This window comes from Trichechus manatus, unplaced genomic scaffold (assembly GCF_000243295.1).
Source record: "Trichechus manatus latirostris isolate Lorelei unplaced genomic scaffold, TriManLat1.0 scaffold00001, whole genome shotgun sequence".
In the NCBI taxonomy this organism is placed as follows: domain Eukaryota; kingdom Metazoa; phylum Chordata; class Mammalia; order Sirenia; family Trichechidae; genus Trichechus; species Trichechus manatus.
The window spans coordinates 33,405,063-33,422,311 of record NW_004443937.1 but is presented as its reverse complement, the minus strand read 5'-3'; the positions used below and the strand labels follow the sequence as shown (position 1 = coordinate 33,422,311).

The window sequence follows — 17,249 nt, the reverse complement described above, 5'->3', positions numbered from 1 at the left end:
TCCCCAGGCACGGATCATCATAGTGGCTCTCACAAACTGGAACTAAATATGGACCACAGAAGGATTTCTAAAAATCATACTTGGGGTGGGAAGTCAGACTCTAAGGGCATAACCTCTCTTACCTTCAAACATGGACAGTGCTTCAGAATACAAGGTCAAAGGAGCTGTGATAATGCTATTTTATGGGCACCTTCTACGGGCAGTAGGATATGTGAGAGAGGCAGCATCTCTTTCAAAATCTGAATGAGGCTGGACTGAGTGGGTGTGATGTGTACAGACTGCACCATATAATAAAATAAAGGTGATTTTAGGCATGCAGAGAACAAAGTCAGGAATACGGCAACTCAGATTAGGAGCCTAAGTTCCCTTCGTAAGGGTCTGTTTGAAATATTATTAGCATATGTGTGGTGTGCTGAGACTGACTGTGCTCACTGGTGTGCAAAACTCCAAACTTCAACTTTCAGCTTCACATGATATTGTAAAAGCTCCCCGCCTTTGCCACTGGTAGCTACAGTGACCCGCATATGGTTGACATAGCTGCATGTCCTTCTCTTGGCTCAGGGTGAAGAATTCCTTAATGAATGCCAGTAATGAATGAATGAATGAATGAATGACCACTAGTAAGGAATGAGACTGAAGTAACACCACGTCCTTTAAAAATTCTGCAACTACATGACAATGCTGAGGTATGGGAAACACACAAAAGGTCTTTAACCTTCAGTAGAGAGAATGTCCTCCATTACAGACATTCATTCATTTATTCTAAAAGTATTTATTGAGTGCCCACACAGCAATCGAGATGAAACAGACAGAAATGCCTTCCCACATGGAGCTTATCTGGATATTTGGAGAGATGCACAAGAAATGAGGTAAATAAGTGAACTATGTTAGCGTACGTTTAATAGTAATGATACTAAGAGAAGAAAGCAGAGAAGGGAAATGGAAAACGGTGGTGGTGGTGGTGGTGGCTGTCAGGCGCTGTCGAGTTCGTTTCCGACTCATAGCTACAGCATGTGATAGGCAGAACTGCCCCATAGGGTTTTACGCTGTGATCTATATGGGAGTAGATCGCCAGGTCTTTCTCCCATGGAGACACTAGATGGGTTTAAACTACTCACCTTTTGGTTAGCAGCCAGGCGCTTAACCATTGAATAGCCAGCAAAATGGTGACATTTGAATAATACCTGAAGGAGGGGAGTAGCTGAAGGAAAGGCATTCCAGAGAGGCCAAACAACAAGTGCAAAGGCACTGAGTGGGAGTCTGCCTGGCATGTTCAGTCTGTTGACTATGACCCTGGGAAAGGCTGGAGGCTGCCCTCAGCTTTGCAGGCTGGCTACTGGTAAGCCAGGGAGCTTATAAAGCATTCAATTTGATGTTCAGTGCCCAGTTTCTGTGTACTTAGAATTTTAGTATAGAGGTTGAAGTAGCACTAACTTGAAGGAAGATGAAGACTAACTGGATGGATGAATGGATGGATGGACAGGTGGAACTGTCTTGTGGCCTTAGTTACCTAGTGCTGCTATAACAGAAATACCACAAGTCAACGGCTTTAATGAATAGAAGTTTATTCTCTCACAGTTTAGGAGGCTAGAAGTCTAAATTCAGGGCACCAGCTCTACAGGAAGGCTTTCTCTCTCTTTGTCAGCTCTGGGGGAAGGTCTTTGTCATCAACCTTGCCCTGGTCTAGGAGCTTCTTAGCACAGGACCCCAGGTCCAAAGGACACACTCTGCTCCTGGCTCTGCTTTCTTGGTGATGGGAGGTCCCTCTGTCTCTCTGCTTGCTTCTCTCTTTTATATCTCAAAAGAGACTGACTCAAGATACAACCTAATCTTGTAGACTGAGTTCTGCATCATTAATATAAGTGTCTCTAATCCTGTCTCATTAACATTCTAGAGATAAGATTTACAACACACAGGAAAATCACATCAGATGACAAAACGGTGGACAATCACACAATAGTGGGAATCATGACCTAGCCAAGGTGACACACATTCTTGGGGGACACACTTCAATCCATAACATGGCCATATTGAAACAAAGTGGAGCTAGCTCAAAACATGCACGAGGCACCATATTATAGTGGAAAGCAATTCATCCCATCTCATCCCAACTCCACAAGCTATGTTCTTTGGACAAGTTCTCTTCCCTGAGCCTCCATGCCTTCATTTATAAGATGGGGATCCTTACCTGGTTGCTACAATACAGGTTACTAAATGTTCATTATGTGCTGGCCTACATGTTGGAACTGAATCTTCACCAGCCTCATAGGTAGGTACTATCATTATCCTCATTTTACAGATGGGGAAGTTGAGGCATGAAGAGGTTAGATAACTGGCTCAAGGTCACAGAGCCACTATCTGACACAGCTGGGATTTGAACCCAGCAAGTCTAGCTCTAGAATCCACTCTCTAATTCAGCACACTCTACAGCCACTCAGTAACGATCTGAAGGTACTTGAACATACTAGGGCTCTATAAATTTTCACTTCTGTCTCCTGCCTCTTCCTCCCTCCATCCCTTCCAGGGCTCCAGGGTCACATGGCAGTCACCAGGGCCACAACCCTGAGAGTGGATGCTCCTTAAGTGTTGTGCCCTAGGCGCCTCAATTGCCTTGATCTAGTCCTGGCCCTGGCAGCCACTCCTGCAACTCAGACTAGACTTGTTCCCTTGAGTTCATGAGAAGACAAAGTAGAAACACCTGAAAACCAAAGCCATCACAGCTTTCTACATGACTTTACAATTCTGCTGTCTTTATCAACATAACTTAACTATCCCAGGAAAACCTGTGCCCAGGAATGCAAAAGTTGCAAATAACTTTATCGCTTGTTCCAGGAATTTCCTGAAAGGCCCAACAGAAAGACACATCCAAACTCCCAGAGGGATGGATTACTGGGCTGAGGGCTGGGGACCATGGTCTCGGGCAACATCTAGCTCAACTGGCATAACACAATTTATAAGAAAATGTTCTACATTCTACTTTGGTGAGTAGTGTCTGGGGTCTTAAAAGCTTGTGAGCAGCCATCTAAGATACTCCACTGGTCTCATCCCATCTGGAAGAAGAAAGAATGAAGAAAACCAAAGACACAAGGGAAAGATTAGTCCAAAGGACTAAAGGACCACAAGTACCACAGCCTCCACCAGACTGAGTCCAGCACAACAAGATGGTGCCTGGCTACTACCACCAACCGCTCTGACAAGGATCACAAGAGTGGGTTTCGGACAGAGCTGGAGAAAAATGTAGAACAAAATTCTAACTCACACACACACACACCCACATACACACACACACACACACAGAACAGACTTCCTAGTCTGACAGAGACTGGAGAAACCCTGAGAGGGTACGGCCCCCAGACTCCCTTTTAACTCAATACTGAAGTCACTCCTGAGGTTCACCCTTCAGCCAAAGATTAGACAGGCCGATAAAACAAAACGAGACTAAATGGGCACACCAGCCCAGGGGCAAGGATGAGAAGGCAGGAGGGGACAGGAAAGCTGGCAATGGGGGACCCAAGGTTGAGAAGGGGAGAGTGCTGACACGTCGTGACGGTGGCAACCAATGTCATGAAACAATACGTGTATTAATTGTTTAATGAGAAACTAATTTTCTCTGTAAACATCTAAGATACAATTAAAACCTTATAAACCTTATAAATAAGGTTGTTATGACTTGGAGCCAACTCCATGGCACCTAACAACAACAACAAACTCTAATATTCGGATCTTTTCCCGATCCTAATCGAGCCTCCTCTCTCCCCTCTACACTGAAAGACCCACATTAAACCAGACTTCAAAGCCTCAGTAAATATCCTAAACGTGTCCTCTTTGTTCTGAGATGTTCCTAAGGCTCTGTATGGTAGAAGAGAACAGGCAAGCTTTATCGTGCCAAGAATAAGTACAGCCTTGTCTTATCAACGGGTTGTTCTGGTGATGTTTTGGGGAGCCGGCATTCCACACAGCCTTCACTCGACCGTTATCAACCCAGAAGGAAGCCTCTGAGTAAAAATGATCCAGGTCACAGGGGACTGAGGAGGGGAAAAAATCAGGAGGCCCGGGGGCTGTAGCACATACAGTTCATTGGAAAACATCCTGGAAAAACTCTCCCAAACGAAAGGAAAGGGAGGGAGGGTAATAAAGATATCTGAGTAACGGAGACTGGGAGATGGGGCTGCCCGGAGCTGTTTATTTTAAAACATTACTTTCTCTCTAGCTGGATCCCTGGTATCCTCTGCAGCATTCTGCAGTTGGAGAATTCTGAAGAATGCAATTAAATTCAAATGCTTCGATGAGTAGTATCTCTTCTCTTCACATTGTCTAGAACTTTTTTTTTTAATTGAATAGCGAAGGTGACGAAAGTGTTTTCCATAATAATAACAATGACAAGGGCCTGGTAATGAACTACAATTAACTCAGCGATTCAGCAGTTAGCAGGGAAAACTTCAATGCATCCTGACATTTAGAGCATTTGGTTGTGATTAACAGTCTTTGAAATGTCACCAAATTTTATTTAATTGGCTAAGAAAATTCTTTAAAAGGTAATCACTGCAAAGATCACATTCATCGCCAAAAAAGATAATTGGACTTGTCACATGACAAGGTAGATGCTAACTGTGTACTGTAGCAAACTGGCTCTGTGTGCTATAGAATCGAATGAATGCAGCAAAGCTCAATAGCTAGAAGAGGCTTAGAAGGGTATTTGAATGTTTCCTTCAAAGCTGTTTGTATCAATAACTGCAAGCCTTTAAGTCATCTGAGCAAACACTAAATCTGAAATGCAGGTAATTGTAAGAAAGAATTAACTTCATTTAATTATAGCAACCTCTGAACCATTCCAACATCCAGCCATAATCACAATTTCAATACTCCGTGTGTGTGTGTGGTGGGGGAGAGAGTATGTGTGTTTGAGAAATAGCTTTTTATTTCATATTGGTTTGCAAAGGCAGGCATAATATACAGGAAGAGAATTATAGCACTTAAAGGTCACACTGATGAAGTGGAAAATAGATAAAGCTTCATTTTCATGGGAGATTAACCATCTCTGTTTGTGAAATAGTTTGGCTGCTTAAAAGCCCAATGGCAAGAGATCGGATGGAAATGTTTCTCTGTATGGAATAAACGTGTATTCAAAAGACTAGGGTGCCAACAGCCAACCAATCTCAAGCAGGGACATTCTATAACAGTTATTGTTGCTTCTGTATCTTGCTTTCTCAGATTTACATTCAGCCCATCTTATTTTCTGCTTGGTCGCACTCCAGAGGTCTTTTATAAGCGAAGGCAGTGCAGGTAGATATAAGGGAAGGTTTCCCTGTTTCAACAATACTTCTTACCAGGATTCAAAAAAAACCCCACCATGTGTGGTTCATTTCTCTGAATCTTAGAGACCCCTGTGGGAGTATAAATATACCCCTTTGGAGTATAAAATGATGTATTCGGTTGCCATCAAGTGGGCTCCAACTCATGGTGACCTTACGTATATCACAACAAAACACTGCCTGGTTCTGCGCCATCTTCATGATCACTGGCGTATTTGAGCCCACTTCTGTGGTTATCGTGTCTATCCGTCTCATTGAGGGTTTCCCTTATTTTCATTGCCCCTCTACTTTGTGTGCCCCAAAGTGTCCTTGTTGAGCCGTGACTTCTAAAAGATGCCAATACTGAATTCATGATATAAAGATTTCCCGGGTCATAAGTTTAAATATTGGAATGATCACATTTTAAAAGGTCTATTAGCTCACTGAAGGACTTCTCAAAGTCTCTGCTATCCTCCTGTGCATTGTGAGTCTCCAAGGGGCGGGGGGAGGTGGCATCCCTCCGCCTTGAGTACATCCTCCATGTGGGAATATCTGGCCACCCAGCATTCAACTGGGCATTCCACAGGAAACCCTGGCTTAGGAGTTTCTGATAACAAAATTGAGTGGAAGGAATGGAAAAGGCATCAGAACAAGGAGAAGAAGGGAGTGGGAAGATGGAGGGAAGCAGATATTCCCATGGGCTTGGGCAGGGGATGGACCTAAGCACCACGGGCAGAAACAGATTCCAGAGACTTCCAGTTAGCCTGGCAAGAGGGAGAAGCTGCCTCCTATCTCGGTGGTCACAGAGATAGCACTTCTCACCCAACCCTGCACCGCGGGAGGGAGCTGGGCACTGCTTCATCATCCTGAAAAGGTCTCTCCAGGGCCAGCTTCCTGGGCGTGAGACATGCACAGTCACACAGGGCCCGGTGCTCAGCAGTATCCTGCACTTGACTTAATGCTGTGCTGTCACTGTCTTAAGATTCTTAACACATTTTGAACAAGGGGCCCTGCATTTTCATCTTGCACTGGGCCCTGCAAATCATGTAGCAGATCCTGGGTGTCTCCCCATCCCCATTTTACAGAAAATTTTACAGGAAAATAAGGGAGAGGTTTAGAATAGCTTTCTCAAGACCACACAGCAAGCTCTGGCAAGTCAGGCTTCTCAGCCCCGCCTGCTGGGCTCCAGAGGCCATGCACTTAACCACACGCCAACACCCTCCTGACTGTCACTCCCTCAATACCTCGCCAGGAGCAGGAAACCAGGAACCCACTGCAGGGCTGACTTCCAAATCAGGGAGTCCAGTTCTGAACAGCTTCCCCTGCTCCGGCCACCGCACTTTTCATATTAAAAAATAAAAAAAATTTTAAAAAGCCGATTTTCAAATTGTGACAAGTCCTTTCAATATTACCAACTGGAAACAATTTGCTGAGATACAGAGCTCAGTGTCTCTGAGTCCTGAGAAGACAACGGCCCGGGTTCAGGTCAGAATTTAAAGCTGTAACCTGGCCCTCTGCACCAGCCAGTCATGTTTCTAAACCATTAATAAGCTGTGAACACGGATGTGGTGTCCAGAACACCAAGCCTTATGTAAATGTGAATCGCCTGTAGCCAGCAGCCCCCTTGGAGCAAGTATGGTGAGAGGGAATGGCCTTGGGTTAATAGCGAGGAAACTGACTTGAGGAGGACAATAAAGGTGGCACCTTTCCTCTTTATTTTCTCTACTCTTCTGCAGTCAGGGCAGTGAGACCCAAACGACCTTCTCTGTACCGACAGAAATTGGTGGAAGAGAGTCTAGAAATTATGGGCTGATCCTCTGCTGGAGAGGCCAGTGTGGCTGAGCAGAAAACACCCCCATCTGCAGTCAGACATAACTGACCACCAGATGCAGTTCTGGTAGAGAGCCAATGCTGGGCAAATGATTCACCCATCTCCGCCTCAGTCTGCACAGCTGTACCATGACGGCAGCTGCCCTGCACAGCTGCCTGGACTAGCTACACGAAGGCCCCTGGAGCCTCTAGCTGGTGCCTCCTGCAGCTTGGATGCTGTGCCACTCAGCACGTTTGCTCTGAGATCCACCTCAGCCCTTTCTCCTGCAAACCACATTTCCAGTTCCCCACCAGTTTTGTCAAGGTTCACTCAAAAGGGAATACTGGTGGGGAACAAGGGAGAAAGCCACAGTACTTCTAAACTATTTCTCCCTTTCTTCCTGCCTTGCACAGCAGTGTTTTCTGGCAGTGGCTGCATCTCCTCCGTGGTTCTTTTCCATTAAGACAGGCCCTTCCCGCCATGATCCAGCTCGTGCCGGGCAGTCCCCTCCACACTTCCATCTCCCTCTAGTTGACCAGAGCCACTAGGCTTTGATAACATCCCCTCCTCCCCTCGTCCTTCCTGCCTTGGGAGCAGAGCAGCCTCCTGCTGCTGCTAATGTGTAGATTGCTTCATCCCTTTTAGTTTCTCAGCTTTTCCATCACCTTTGCAACGAATTCCCTGAATTAAACTCCTTCTATTGAAAATGACGTATTGAAGTGGGCAAATCTACTGCAAAAGACCTCTTAAAAGTGTTCACAAGCAAAGCTGTCACTTTGAAGACTAAGATGTGCCACACCGAAGCCATGCTATTTTCAATCAGCTCATATGCATGTGAAAACTGGAGAATGAATAAGGAAGACTGAAGAAGAAGGGATGCCTTTGAATTATGGTGCTGGCGAAGAATACTGAATATAGCATGAACTGCCAGAAGAACAAACACATCTGTCTTGGAAGAAGTAGAGCCAAAGTGTTCCTTGGAAGCGAAGATGGTGAGACTTTGTCTCACATACTTTGGACACGTTATCAGAAGGGACCAGTCCTGGAGAAGGACATCATGCTTGGTAAGGGAGACGGTCAGAGAAAAAGAGGAAGACCCTTGATAAAACGGATTGACACAGTGGCTGCCAACAACAGGCTCAAACATCGCAATGACTGTGAGGGTGACACAAGACTGGGTAGTGGTTTCATTCTGGTGTACACAGGGTTGCTATGAGTTGGAATTGAGTCAATGGCACCCAACAACAACTATTCAAAATACCTAGAGTGGTTTCTATTTTTCTGCTGTTAACATCTAACCTGCTACCTCTCTGGTCCAAGCCACCAGTATTTCTCAACAAGATAATTTAATGACTTCCCTGCTATTGTCCTTACCCCCCTAAATTTGCTTCTCAATATGGCAGCCAGCAAGATGTTGTTAAAACCCAAGTCAGACCATGTCCTTCTCTGTTCAGACTCTTTAAAGCTTTCCTTCCACACAGAATAAGAGCCAAAGTCCTCACTAGAGGCCATAAGGCTCCGCATGATCAGGCTCCTGCTACTTCCATGATCTCATCTCCTACCAGTCTCTCTCTGCCCCACATTGCTCTTATTACACCAGTCTCCTTGGTGTCTGCACATACACCACACATCCCTCGTCAGGGCCTCTGCACTTCTGTTTTTCCTTTCTGGAAACTTCTTCCTTAAGGTATCCACATGGCTGCTCCCTCACTTTTCAGGTCTCTACTCCAACATCACATCGTCAGAAAGCCCATCCCTGACCTCACTGTGCAAAGGAACAGCTCTGTCTCCTCCCAGCACTTCCATCACTCGAGAACAACAGAGCACTACGGACAAAAGCAGGCAACAGGCTGTGTCTGATTTGCAGGCTGTGGTTTTCTGCCCTTTGCAGTAGAACAGGAGCTACATGAGGGCAAGGACTTTGTCCATCCTGTTCCCTGTTGTATTCCCAGTGTCTGACTTTCAAAAACATGTAACGTAAACTAGTTAAATAAATGATACAGAATCTGGAATAATAAAGACAGCCATTGTTATTCCTACTATCCCTGCCAGAGTAAAAAGGAAACGAAAGGAGCTTGTTATTCCAGCTGAATACAACTGGATTCAATGGTCAGGATCACCAGCCCAGGATTCCCCAAAGTGTTTCACTAGATGCTAATAGGTGCTACTTGAATACAGGGTCGCTCGGAGTCAGAAATGACACCAACAGGTTTGGTTTTTTTTGTTTTGGTCATTCAAAGCAGAGAAACAAGAATAACCAGGTAAATGGTATTCCCTCTTACAGTACTTCCTGGAGCCCTGAACATGCTACTGTGTATGTGAATCTCCAAGGGATCGGAAGAGTGGGGACGGGCATAGGGGTACAGCATTCCCTAAACATATTTCACGGAGAAGCCCTTCTCCCCTCAAACATCACTGCAGACTAGGATTCAGTGGGACACATGTGAAAAATGAGTGTACTCTGTTAATTAATTGAGACTTCCTCAGGAGAGAATAAATCTGTGTAACAAAGTCTTCCAGTGCTGGGGGAGAGAGAGGGCCCCACAGCCAATAAGCAAAGTGGGCGAGTCCCCTGACTGGGCTTCATCACCTCTACCCAGCATGGGGTGGTTTGACCTCACCAGTTGGCACCTGATTACCCAGACAACTCAAATGACCAGCCTCACCCTCCCATCCCATGCCGGCAGATCCAGTTCCATGACAGCTAGGGATAACAATAATATTGGCCGACAATGAAAAAACAAAACAAAAAGCCCAGCTACTCTCTGGAGACGAGAAAGGCAAGTCAAAGAGCGGCTTACGTCACTGAGGACGTTGAAGGCCTCGTTGAGAGCTATATCCAGCATTCCGATTCCTTTGGCAAAAAGTTTGTCCAGATGCTCCCTGAAGTGCTGAAACAACAAAGCGGAAACTCCATTAGCGTCTGCCTCGGTGTTTGAAAAGCCAGCCTCAAATTAACAGGCATATTTGAATGCAGAGCCACCGATTCTCAGAACCAAACAGTCATAATTCAGGTGGTTTTTCCCTCCATGTTCAAAATTTGTTTAATATAAAAACTTACCTTTAATATGTGCTTTTTTTAGCTTGGATTACATTTTAGGTAAAAAAAAAAAAAAAAAGGCAGCTTCCCGTGAGAAGTCCTTAATTCCTCTAAAGGTCCTGCTCTCCCCTCCAGCGTCATGGTCTGTGACCTTGGCCTCTTCTCTCCTACTCTCACCCCCCTGGTCGCTCCAGGACTCTGCAGACACCCACCTCCTCCACTTGCAGACCCACACGCCACCATTCCCTGGCTCCTCTGCCATGCTCACTCCCACTTACTTTTTGGATCTCAGTTTAGACACCACTCACCCCACCTCCCCACTCCTACCCCCACCCAGGAAGCCCTCCCTGACCACCCACCTTGGAGACTGGCGTGGAATGCTGCCTCTGCATCCCACATTCAGATCACCCTGCACTTAGCACTCCAGGTATGTACCTGCGTGGTTACATCTGTCCCCACTCCAGGCTGAGATTCCCAAGACAGGGCAGGCAAGTCTTGTTCCCTATTGTCTCCCGTATGTGTGACACTGAGAAAGTGCTCAATAAATGCCTCTGGAGAGAAGGATGAAGACTGGGTCACAAAATGACAATTATAGTTACGACAGGGCCCCCAAGCTGAATACAGAAGAGCTCCAAGGAGGAGACAGAAGGGGAGAGAATCTGCCCAAGCACTGGCTACACTGGGTCTACAGAAGCTGAGAGTAAAGGAGATGAAGGAAAGTAACCATGACATCCAACTTTTCTGCCTCCCAACAAAGGGGCAAGAGCGGGTCAAGGAGCTTGCCAGGGACACGTGAGTGCACACAATGTCCGATGATGCCCAGAGACCACATCCACAGCAGCACAGCTCTCTGGGCATTACTTTCTAATTGGCCCATTTCTAAACCATTTCTTTTCTATTGAAGCGAATAATCTCTTCCCAAAGAAGTCTGCACCCTTGTCTGCTAGGGAAACTGGTGGGAAGAGTCACAGGAGTGAGGGGGGAAAGAGGGTGAGCTCATGGAAAACATTTGCGGGCGACTTCCCAGCCGAGTGGCGGTTTTCCTCCTCTTGCCACACCCTGGGACCCAGCAATGCCCCAAACCTGCAATCAGCACTCAGACGGTAACACCCACTCATGACGTGTCCTGAAAGCTACACTGCCTTAAAAAGCCTGAAACTGATCATAGAATCAGAACAGATCATAGATACTGACCCTAGAACATGGCCAGTGTTTCTAAGAAGCCTCTGCCTGGGCCCTCTCAGGAAGCAGCACGGCTACAGGTCATTGCGGTGGGCTACAGGCTTTCCGGCAAGATGGTACCAGGGTGCAATGAAAAGTTTAGGTGAGCTCCTCATGGTGGTTCAGCTTTAGTGACGCCCAGACCTAATATGAATCAGGGCTGGACGAAGTCAGTAGCTAACCCGGGGGATACACGTGACTCACAAAACCCTCTTTCCTGGTCTGAACTATGACCCTCCTGTCCACTGAGCAGCCACTGCTACTGAAATCTGTCCCATGTCACACCCTTGACAAATACCATGCAACTGAGTCCTCACAACAACCCTGTGAGGTCTTGTCATCTCATCTGACAGACGGCTCGGCGCTGTGCCCAAATTGATATACCTCCTAGCTGCCTGGGCCCAGGGTCCGCCGCAGGTCTGCTTCGCCCACTCTAAAGCTCTCCTCTTTGTGCTGTATGCCTGTTACTTCTCGAAATTAACAAAATAAAAGCAGCTAATTTTTTTTGAGCAGCATGTCTGCCAGGTGCTGGCATGACCTGGACACAAACGTAGGTAGAAGAGTTTCAGAGAGCTCGCTCTTAATCTCCGCACCTGAGCTGGGGCTGTGTCTGCAGGTGATGATCAAGAGACTAAGTTATGGGGGAGAGGAATGCTGAGGCCCAGGCACCAGGCAAACCAGCCAGAGGCTAAGTCTTGTCCGTCTCTTTTCTACCTCAGATACTTCTAAGTGCAGGGCAGGGACTCCAAGAACACTTGATTAACAAGCACAGGCAATTAACCAAATCTGAGGATGTCCCAACTATGGGTGGGCAGACAAGAGGGGAGTCAGAATAGGTCAGTCTCACTTTACCAAGAACAACTGCCCTTGGACACTAGACTGTGGGTGAACGATGACTGCAGAGGGGACTCAGGCTCAGGAAGTATCACGTCACAGTGGGCCCCACACAAGCCCTACAGGACACAGAGCCCCATCACGTGACTTCCAGAGACTGGTTTAACCGGCCCCAGGTTCATGGCACTGTGGCCAGACTCTGCCTTTGCAAGTTCATTGATATCATTTCTGTCAACTGCTTTTAGTTGTGCTCAGTCATACAAGTTTATGAAGTATTTTTTTAATAATACTGTAATCTCATTTAATTTTGCTTTTAATCCATGTGTAGCTGTGTGTCATGTGAAGAAAGGAGCTTCAGGCAATGGTTAATTTTATTGCTGGACACTTAGAGTAAAACATAACAATACGTCATGAAGTTCCCCTCGATTCCCTTCTATAACAAGGTCAGCTGTAATTCTGTTCTCTCCTGGTACAAATCTGATCCATATATTAGATGAAAAAAAAATATTTCTTCAAGTTAAGGGTTTCCAATTGATGTCAAAGATAAAGAACTCCTTCTCTCTCTCCCTCTCTCTCCTGCCTCTCTGTCCTTCCCTTCATGTCCAATCTCCCTTCTTTCCAACTCTATAGCCTGAACCGGCGTCATCATCCTGATCTTCTGGGCCACATTTAAACCTCAACCCAAGTCTCCTCCTACAGAAAATATTATCTTCCCCAAGAACTATCTCTTCTGATGTGCCTTCAGTTAAGAGCGCAACTGTCCAATCTGATAGCCATAAGCCATATGCAGCTATTTACATTAAAATTTAATTTAAATTACCTAAAATTAAAAATTCAGTTCCTCAGCTGCACTGGCCACATTTCAAATACTCAATAGTCACATGTGGCTAGTGGCTACTGCGTTGGGTACCACTTATTAAAGACATTTCCATCATTGCAGAGAGTTCTACTGGACAGCACTGACTGGAGACAGTGGGTGGGCTGATCTTTCCTCCTCGCCAAGCCACTGACTAACAGTGAGTCAGAGGGAACTCTAAGACCTTGCACCCAGAAGACATCTATGATTTTTGACTTTCCAGCATTGTTTCCTTCTTCAGATTTTCCTTAGGGAATCACTTCTCTCAGCCCCACGCCCCATAACTCATTTCCTTTGGGGCATATGCTAACCTCTCCCACCAAGCCAAGGGGTGAGCCTACGTATCAGACACGTGAAGTAACATCTATCCCTAGTGTTTCCATGTAAGCAAGTTAAAGAACTAGCTTATTTGCTTGACCTATTTTAACTGGATTTGGGCCACTTAATTAAAAGGACTCCAATTACCACACACAATAACCCTAGCTTCCAAGACAGATACTGCAGGGCTGTAGTTTACCAACTGCCTGTGCCAGACAGTACAAAGCATCCTATGTCCAGCATGCCCCTGGTTCTCATGGGTTTAATGACCATTGCTCTGACTACCCATGGCATGGAGTCATTTGTGATTTAGCTGAAGAAGAACCCTAATCACGTCTACTCCAAGGCTAGTGCCTGGAAGTGAATAAAATCTGGAAGTGACTCCCTTGCATTCTCCATAACTACGGATTTCTTCTTCTCAACGCTGGTTGTGGCCCCTGTAAGCCTTAGAAATTGTTATATTTAATGCAATCATATAATTGTCATTGTAATAATATGTACCGTTGGTATACAGACTAGTATACAGTTGGTACACAACTTAATGGACCCTGAAAAAAACACCCAAATCTGAACTAGGAGTCAGGAGACTGAGTCCCAGCTCTGGTTCTACAATTTACCATCTACGAGACTCTGAGGCAAGGAACGTTAGTTAGCTCACTGGCCTCAGTGCTGACCCCTACGAAATGGACTGCACGAAACATCTCCATAATATGGATGAATCTGGAGGATATTATGCTGAGTGAAATAAGTCAATCACAAAAAGAAAATATTGTATGGTCCCACTATTTTGAAAAGTCAAGAATAGATACACACACAGAAAGCAAAGTTTCTTTGATGGTTATCAGGGATGGGAGGGAGGGGGAATCACTTGCTAGACAGTAGACACTTGTTACTTTTGGTGATGGAAAAGGCTATCCAAAAAACAGTTAAGTTGGCACAACCTGACCAAGGCAAATAAAGACACTAAGAAGCACACAAGAAAAACGGACAATATCAGTGAACGCTATAACATATAATTTTGCAACAACAGTAGAAACAGCCAAAAATATGTGTGGTTACACAGGTAGACATGGATGCATATAAGCATATAGGAAGGCATATGCAAGTACATGCATACGTGTGTATAGGCGCATCTGCAGGCATATGTACTGTTAGCTACATATATATCCACATATATAACAAACCACATGGGGGCACAGTTATAGAAGCTTCCTAGACATATCCAAACTCATGGGATTGGTTTACTGGATCCCAGGCTTGGGACCATAGTCTCAGGGGACAACATAGTCAATTGGTAGAAAACTGTTCACAAAGATAATCTTCTACACTCGAGTTTGGTGAGTAGCATCTGGGGTCTTAAAAGCTTGTGAGTGGCCATCTAGGATGCAACTATTGGTCTCTACTTGTGCAGAGCAAAAGAGAACGAAGGAAATCAAAGGCTCAAAGAAGAAACTAGTACACGGGACTAACAGCCCACACAAACCACAACCTCTTCAAACCCAAGTTCAGGAGAACTGGATGGTGCCTGGCTACCACTACCAACCGTTCTGATCAGGAATACAAAAGAATGTCCTGGATAGAATGGGAGAAAAATGTAGAACACAACTTAAATTCCTAAAAAAGGCCAGACCTACTGGACCAATAGAGACTAGAGGGAACCCCTGAGACTACAAACTAAGATAGCCTTTGAACTTGGCACTGAAGCTATTTCTGAAGTTCACCTTTGTGCCAAATAATAGAACGGCTTATAAACAATATCACCCATGAGTAAAGTGCCCCCTTACACAATTAACTGTATGAGACCAAACGGCCAATATTCACCCAAAAGCAAAGATGAGAAGGCAAAGAGGGGATGGGAAGCTAGATCAATGGAAACAGAACAAACAGAATAGAAATAATGAGAATGCTGACACACTGTAAAAATGTTAACCGATGGCATGGAACAATGTGTATAACAATTGTTAACCAAACCAAACTCATTGCCGTGGAGTCGATTCCAACTCATAGCGACCCTATAGGACAGAGCAGAACTGCCCCGTAGGGATTCCAAGGAGCAGCTGGTGGATTCAACCTGCCAACCTTCTGGTTAGCAGCCAAGCTCTTAACCGCTGCAACACCAGGGCTTCAAAATTGTTAAAGGGGAGGGAGTTCTGGCAAAATGGTGCTCTAGGCAAAAGCACCATGCCGTCCCTCCACAGCAAAGAGCCGAGAAACTAAGCTGAACAGAGAACACAACAATCCTGAAACCCTCAAACATTAAATGAAGAGATAAAGAACTCAGCCAAGCACCAAATGGAGTGAGAAAACTTACAGAGAATGGACAGCGAGGAGAGATTCATGCAGAGGTCCCCTACCAGCTAACGCAGAACGGATCCGCCACCTTGGACTCCTATCGGAGACCAGCAAATGGGGTACGAGAGAAAGCAGCCTCACGGAGCATCCAGCGGGAGACGAAACAACCGGTAATTGGCGATATACACTTTCCCACCCCCCACCCTTCTTCATCCCGACTCGGCCTCCTCTGCTTCCCGCAACCACAATCTCTTGACCCGGAAACAGCATCTGCTTGGATTCCACACACCCAAACGGGCCGGCTCTCTGAGTGCCATTTGTTGGCTGCTGGTGTTGCTTTTCTCCACTTCTTCTCATTTCCTTCTTACCTCTCACCACCTCCCCCTCCTTTCGCTCAAATACCGGGCTCCGTGCGCCATCTTTGCTTCTTCCTGAGGGGCTGCAGAGCTCCAGTAATTTGTGATACACACTTTCCCACTCCCTACCCTTCTTCACCCACACTCGGCCCCCTCTGTTTCCCGCGGACACAGTCTCTTGTCTGAGAAACACCAGCCCGCACTAACTGGCTCTCTGAGTGCCATTTGTTGGCTGCTACTGTTGCTTTTTCTTTGGTTTCTTTTGATTTCTTCCTTACCTTTCGCCACCTCCCACTCCGTTCGCTCAAATACGTAGCTCCGTGAGCCATCTTTGCTTCTTCCTGAGGGGCTTTGGAGCTCCCTTCGAGTGTGGAACTGCTTCCAGGTCTGGGCTACCACGCTGGTGGGATCCCAGGGCTTTTGTTTGTTTGTTTGTTTTGAATTCTTCGTTTCTTTTCTTTTCCTTTTCTTGAGTTGGGAGCCCTTTCTGGCCAGATGGTGCTGCGTGGCAAGGAGATTTCCTCCTCAGCTTGCACAGACGTGCAGAGGGATCCCTGAGACCATTTCTTTTTACGTTGGTTTTTTTATTTTTCCTGTTTTTGGGGGGGCCTTTCTTGTTCTTTATTTTTTTAATTTCTTTTGTTTTCTTTTCCCTCTTTTTCGCTTTTTCTCTTTCTTCATTGCTCAGTTTCTCGTCCTCGTCCCTCTATATTTTCCTTCTCCTTCTGTTCCCTGAATACCTGGCATTGTATACCTCTACGCTTTCTAGCCAGGCTGTACTGCAACACCTGAGAGCGACTTCCCAAGACCTCATAGCGGCACCGGTGGGATCCCTGGGAACTTTGCGGTTCTTTAACCTTTCTGATTTTTATTTATTCGTTCTTTTCTTCCTCTTCCCCTTTCTGTTTTTCTCCATTTCATAGTCTCGCAACTCTCCACTCCAATGGCAAGCTCCCTTAGCATTCATTTTTGATTGTTTGTATGTTTTTGGCTCCTGTTCCTCTCTCATATCTCCCATATCCATCTTAGCTCCACACATAACAATCTACCGACTACATCCTGCCTACCTGCACCGGGCGCTTAACATCACACAAACAAGCAGCACAGGCACGGCCCACTGGAACATGACCTGCACTGATTACCGACCCACCGTGGTGGCTGTAGTAAGTGCCACAAAAAACTCGTCCCAGTAAATCCTCTTCTGCTAGACCTGCCCTGCTGTACCATATCT

General features: G+C 45.8%; 1 protein-coding gene across 1 annotated transcript in view; it reads right to left on the bottom strand.

The window, feature by feature from the left end:
• Positions 1-17,249, bottom strand: part of CACNA2D3 (calcium voltage-gated channel auxiliary subunit alpha2delta 3) — a 1,058,385-nt gene that overhangs the window by 456,517 nt on the left and 584,619 nt on the right. The window contains exon 10 of the mRNA XM_004368627.2: positions 9,903-9,992. Coding sequence (XP_004368684.1) covers positions 9,903-9,992 — 90 coding nt within the window. The remainder of the gene's footprint in view (positions 1-9,902; positions 9,993-17,249) is intronic.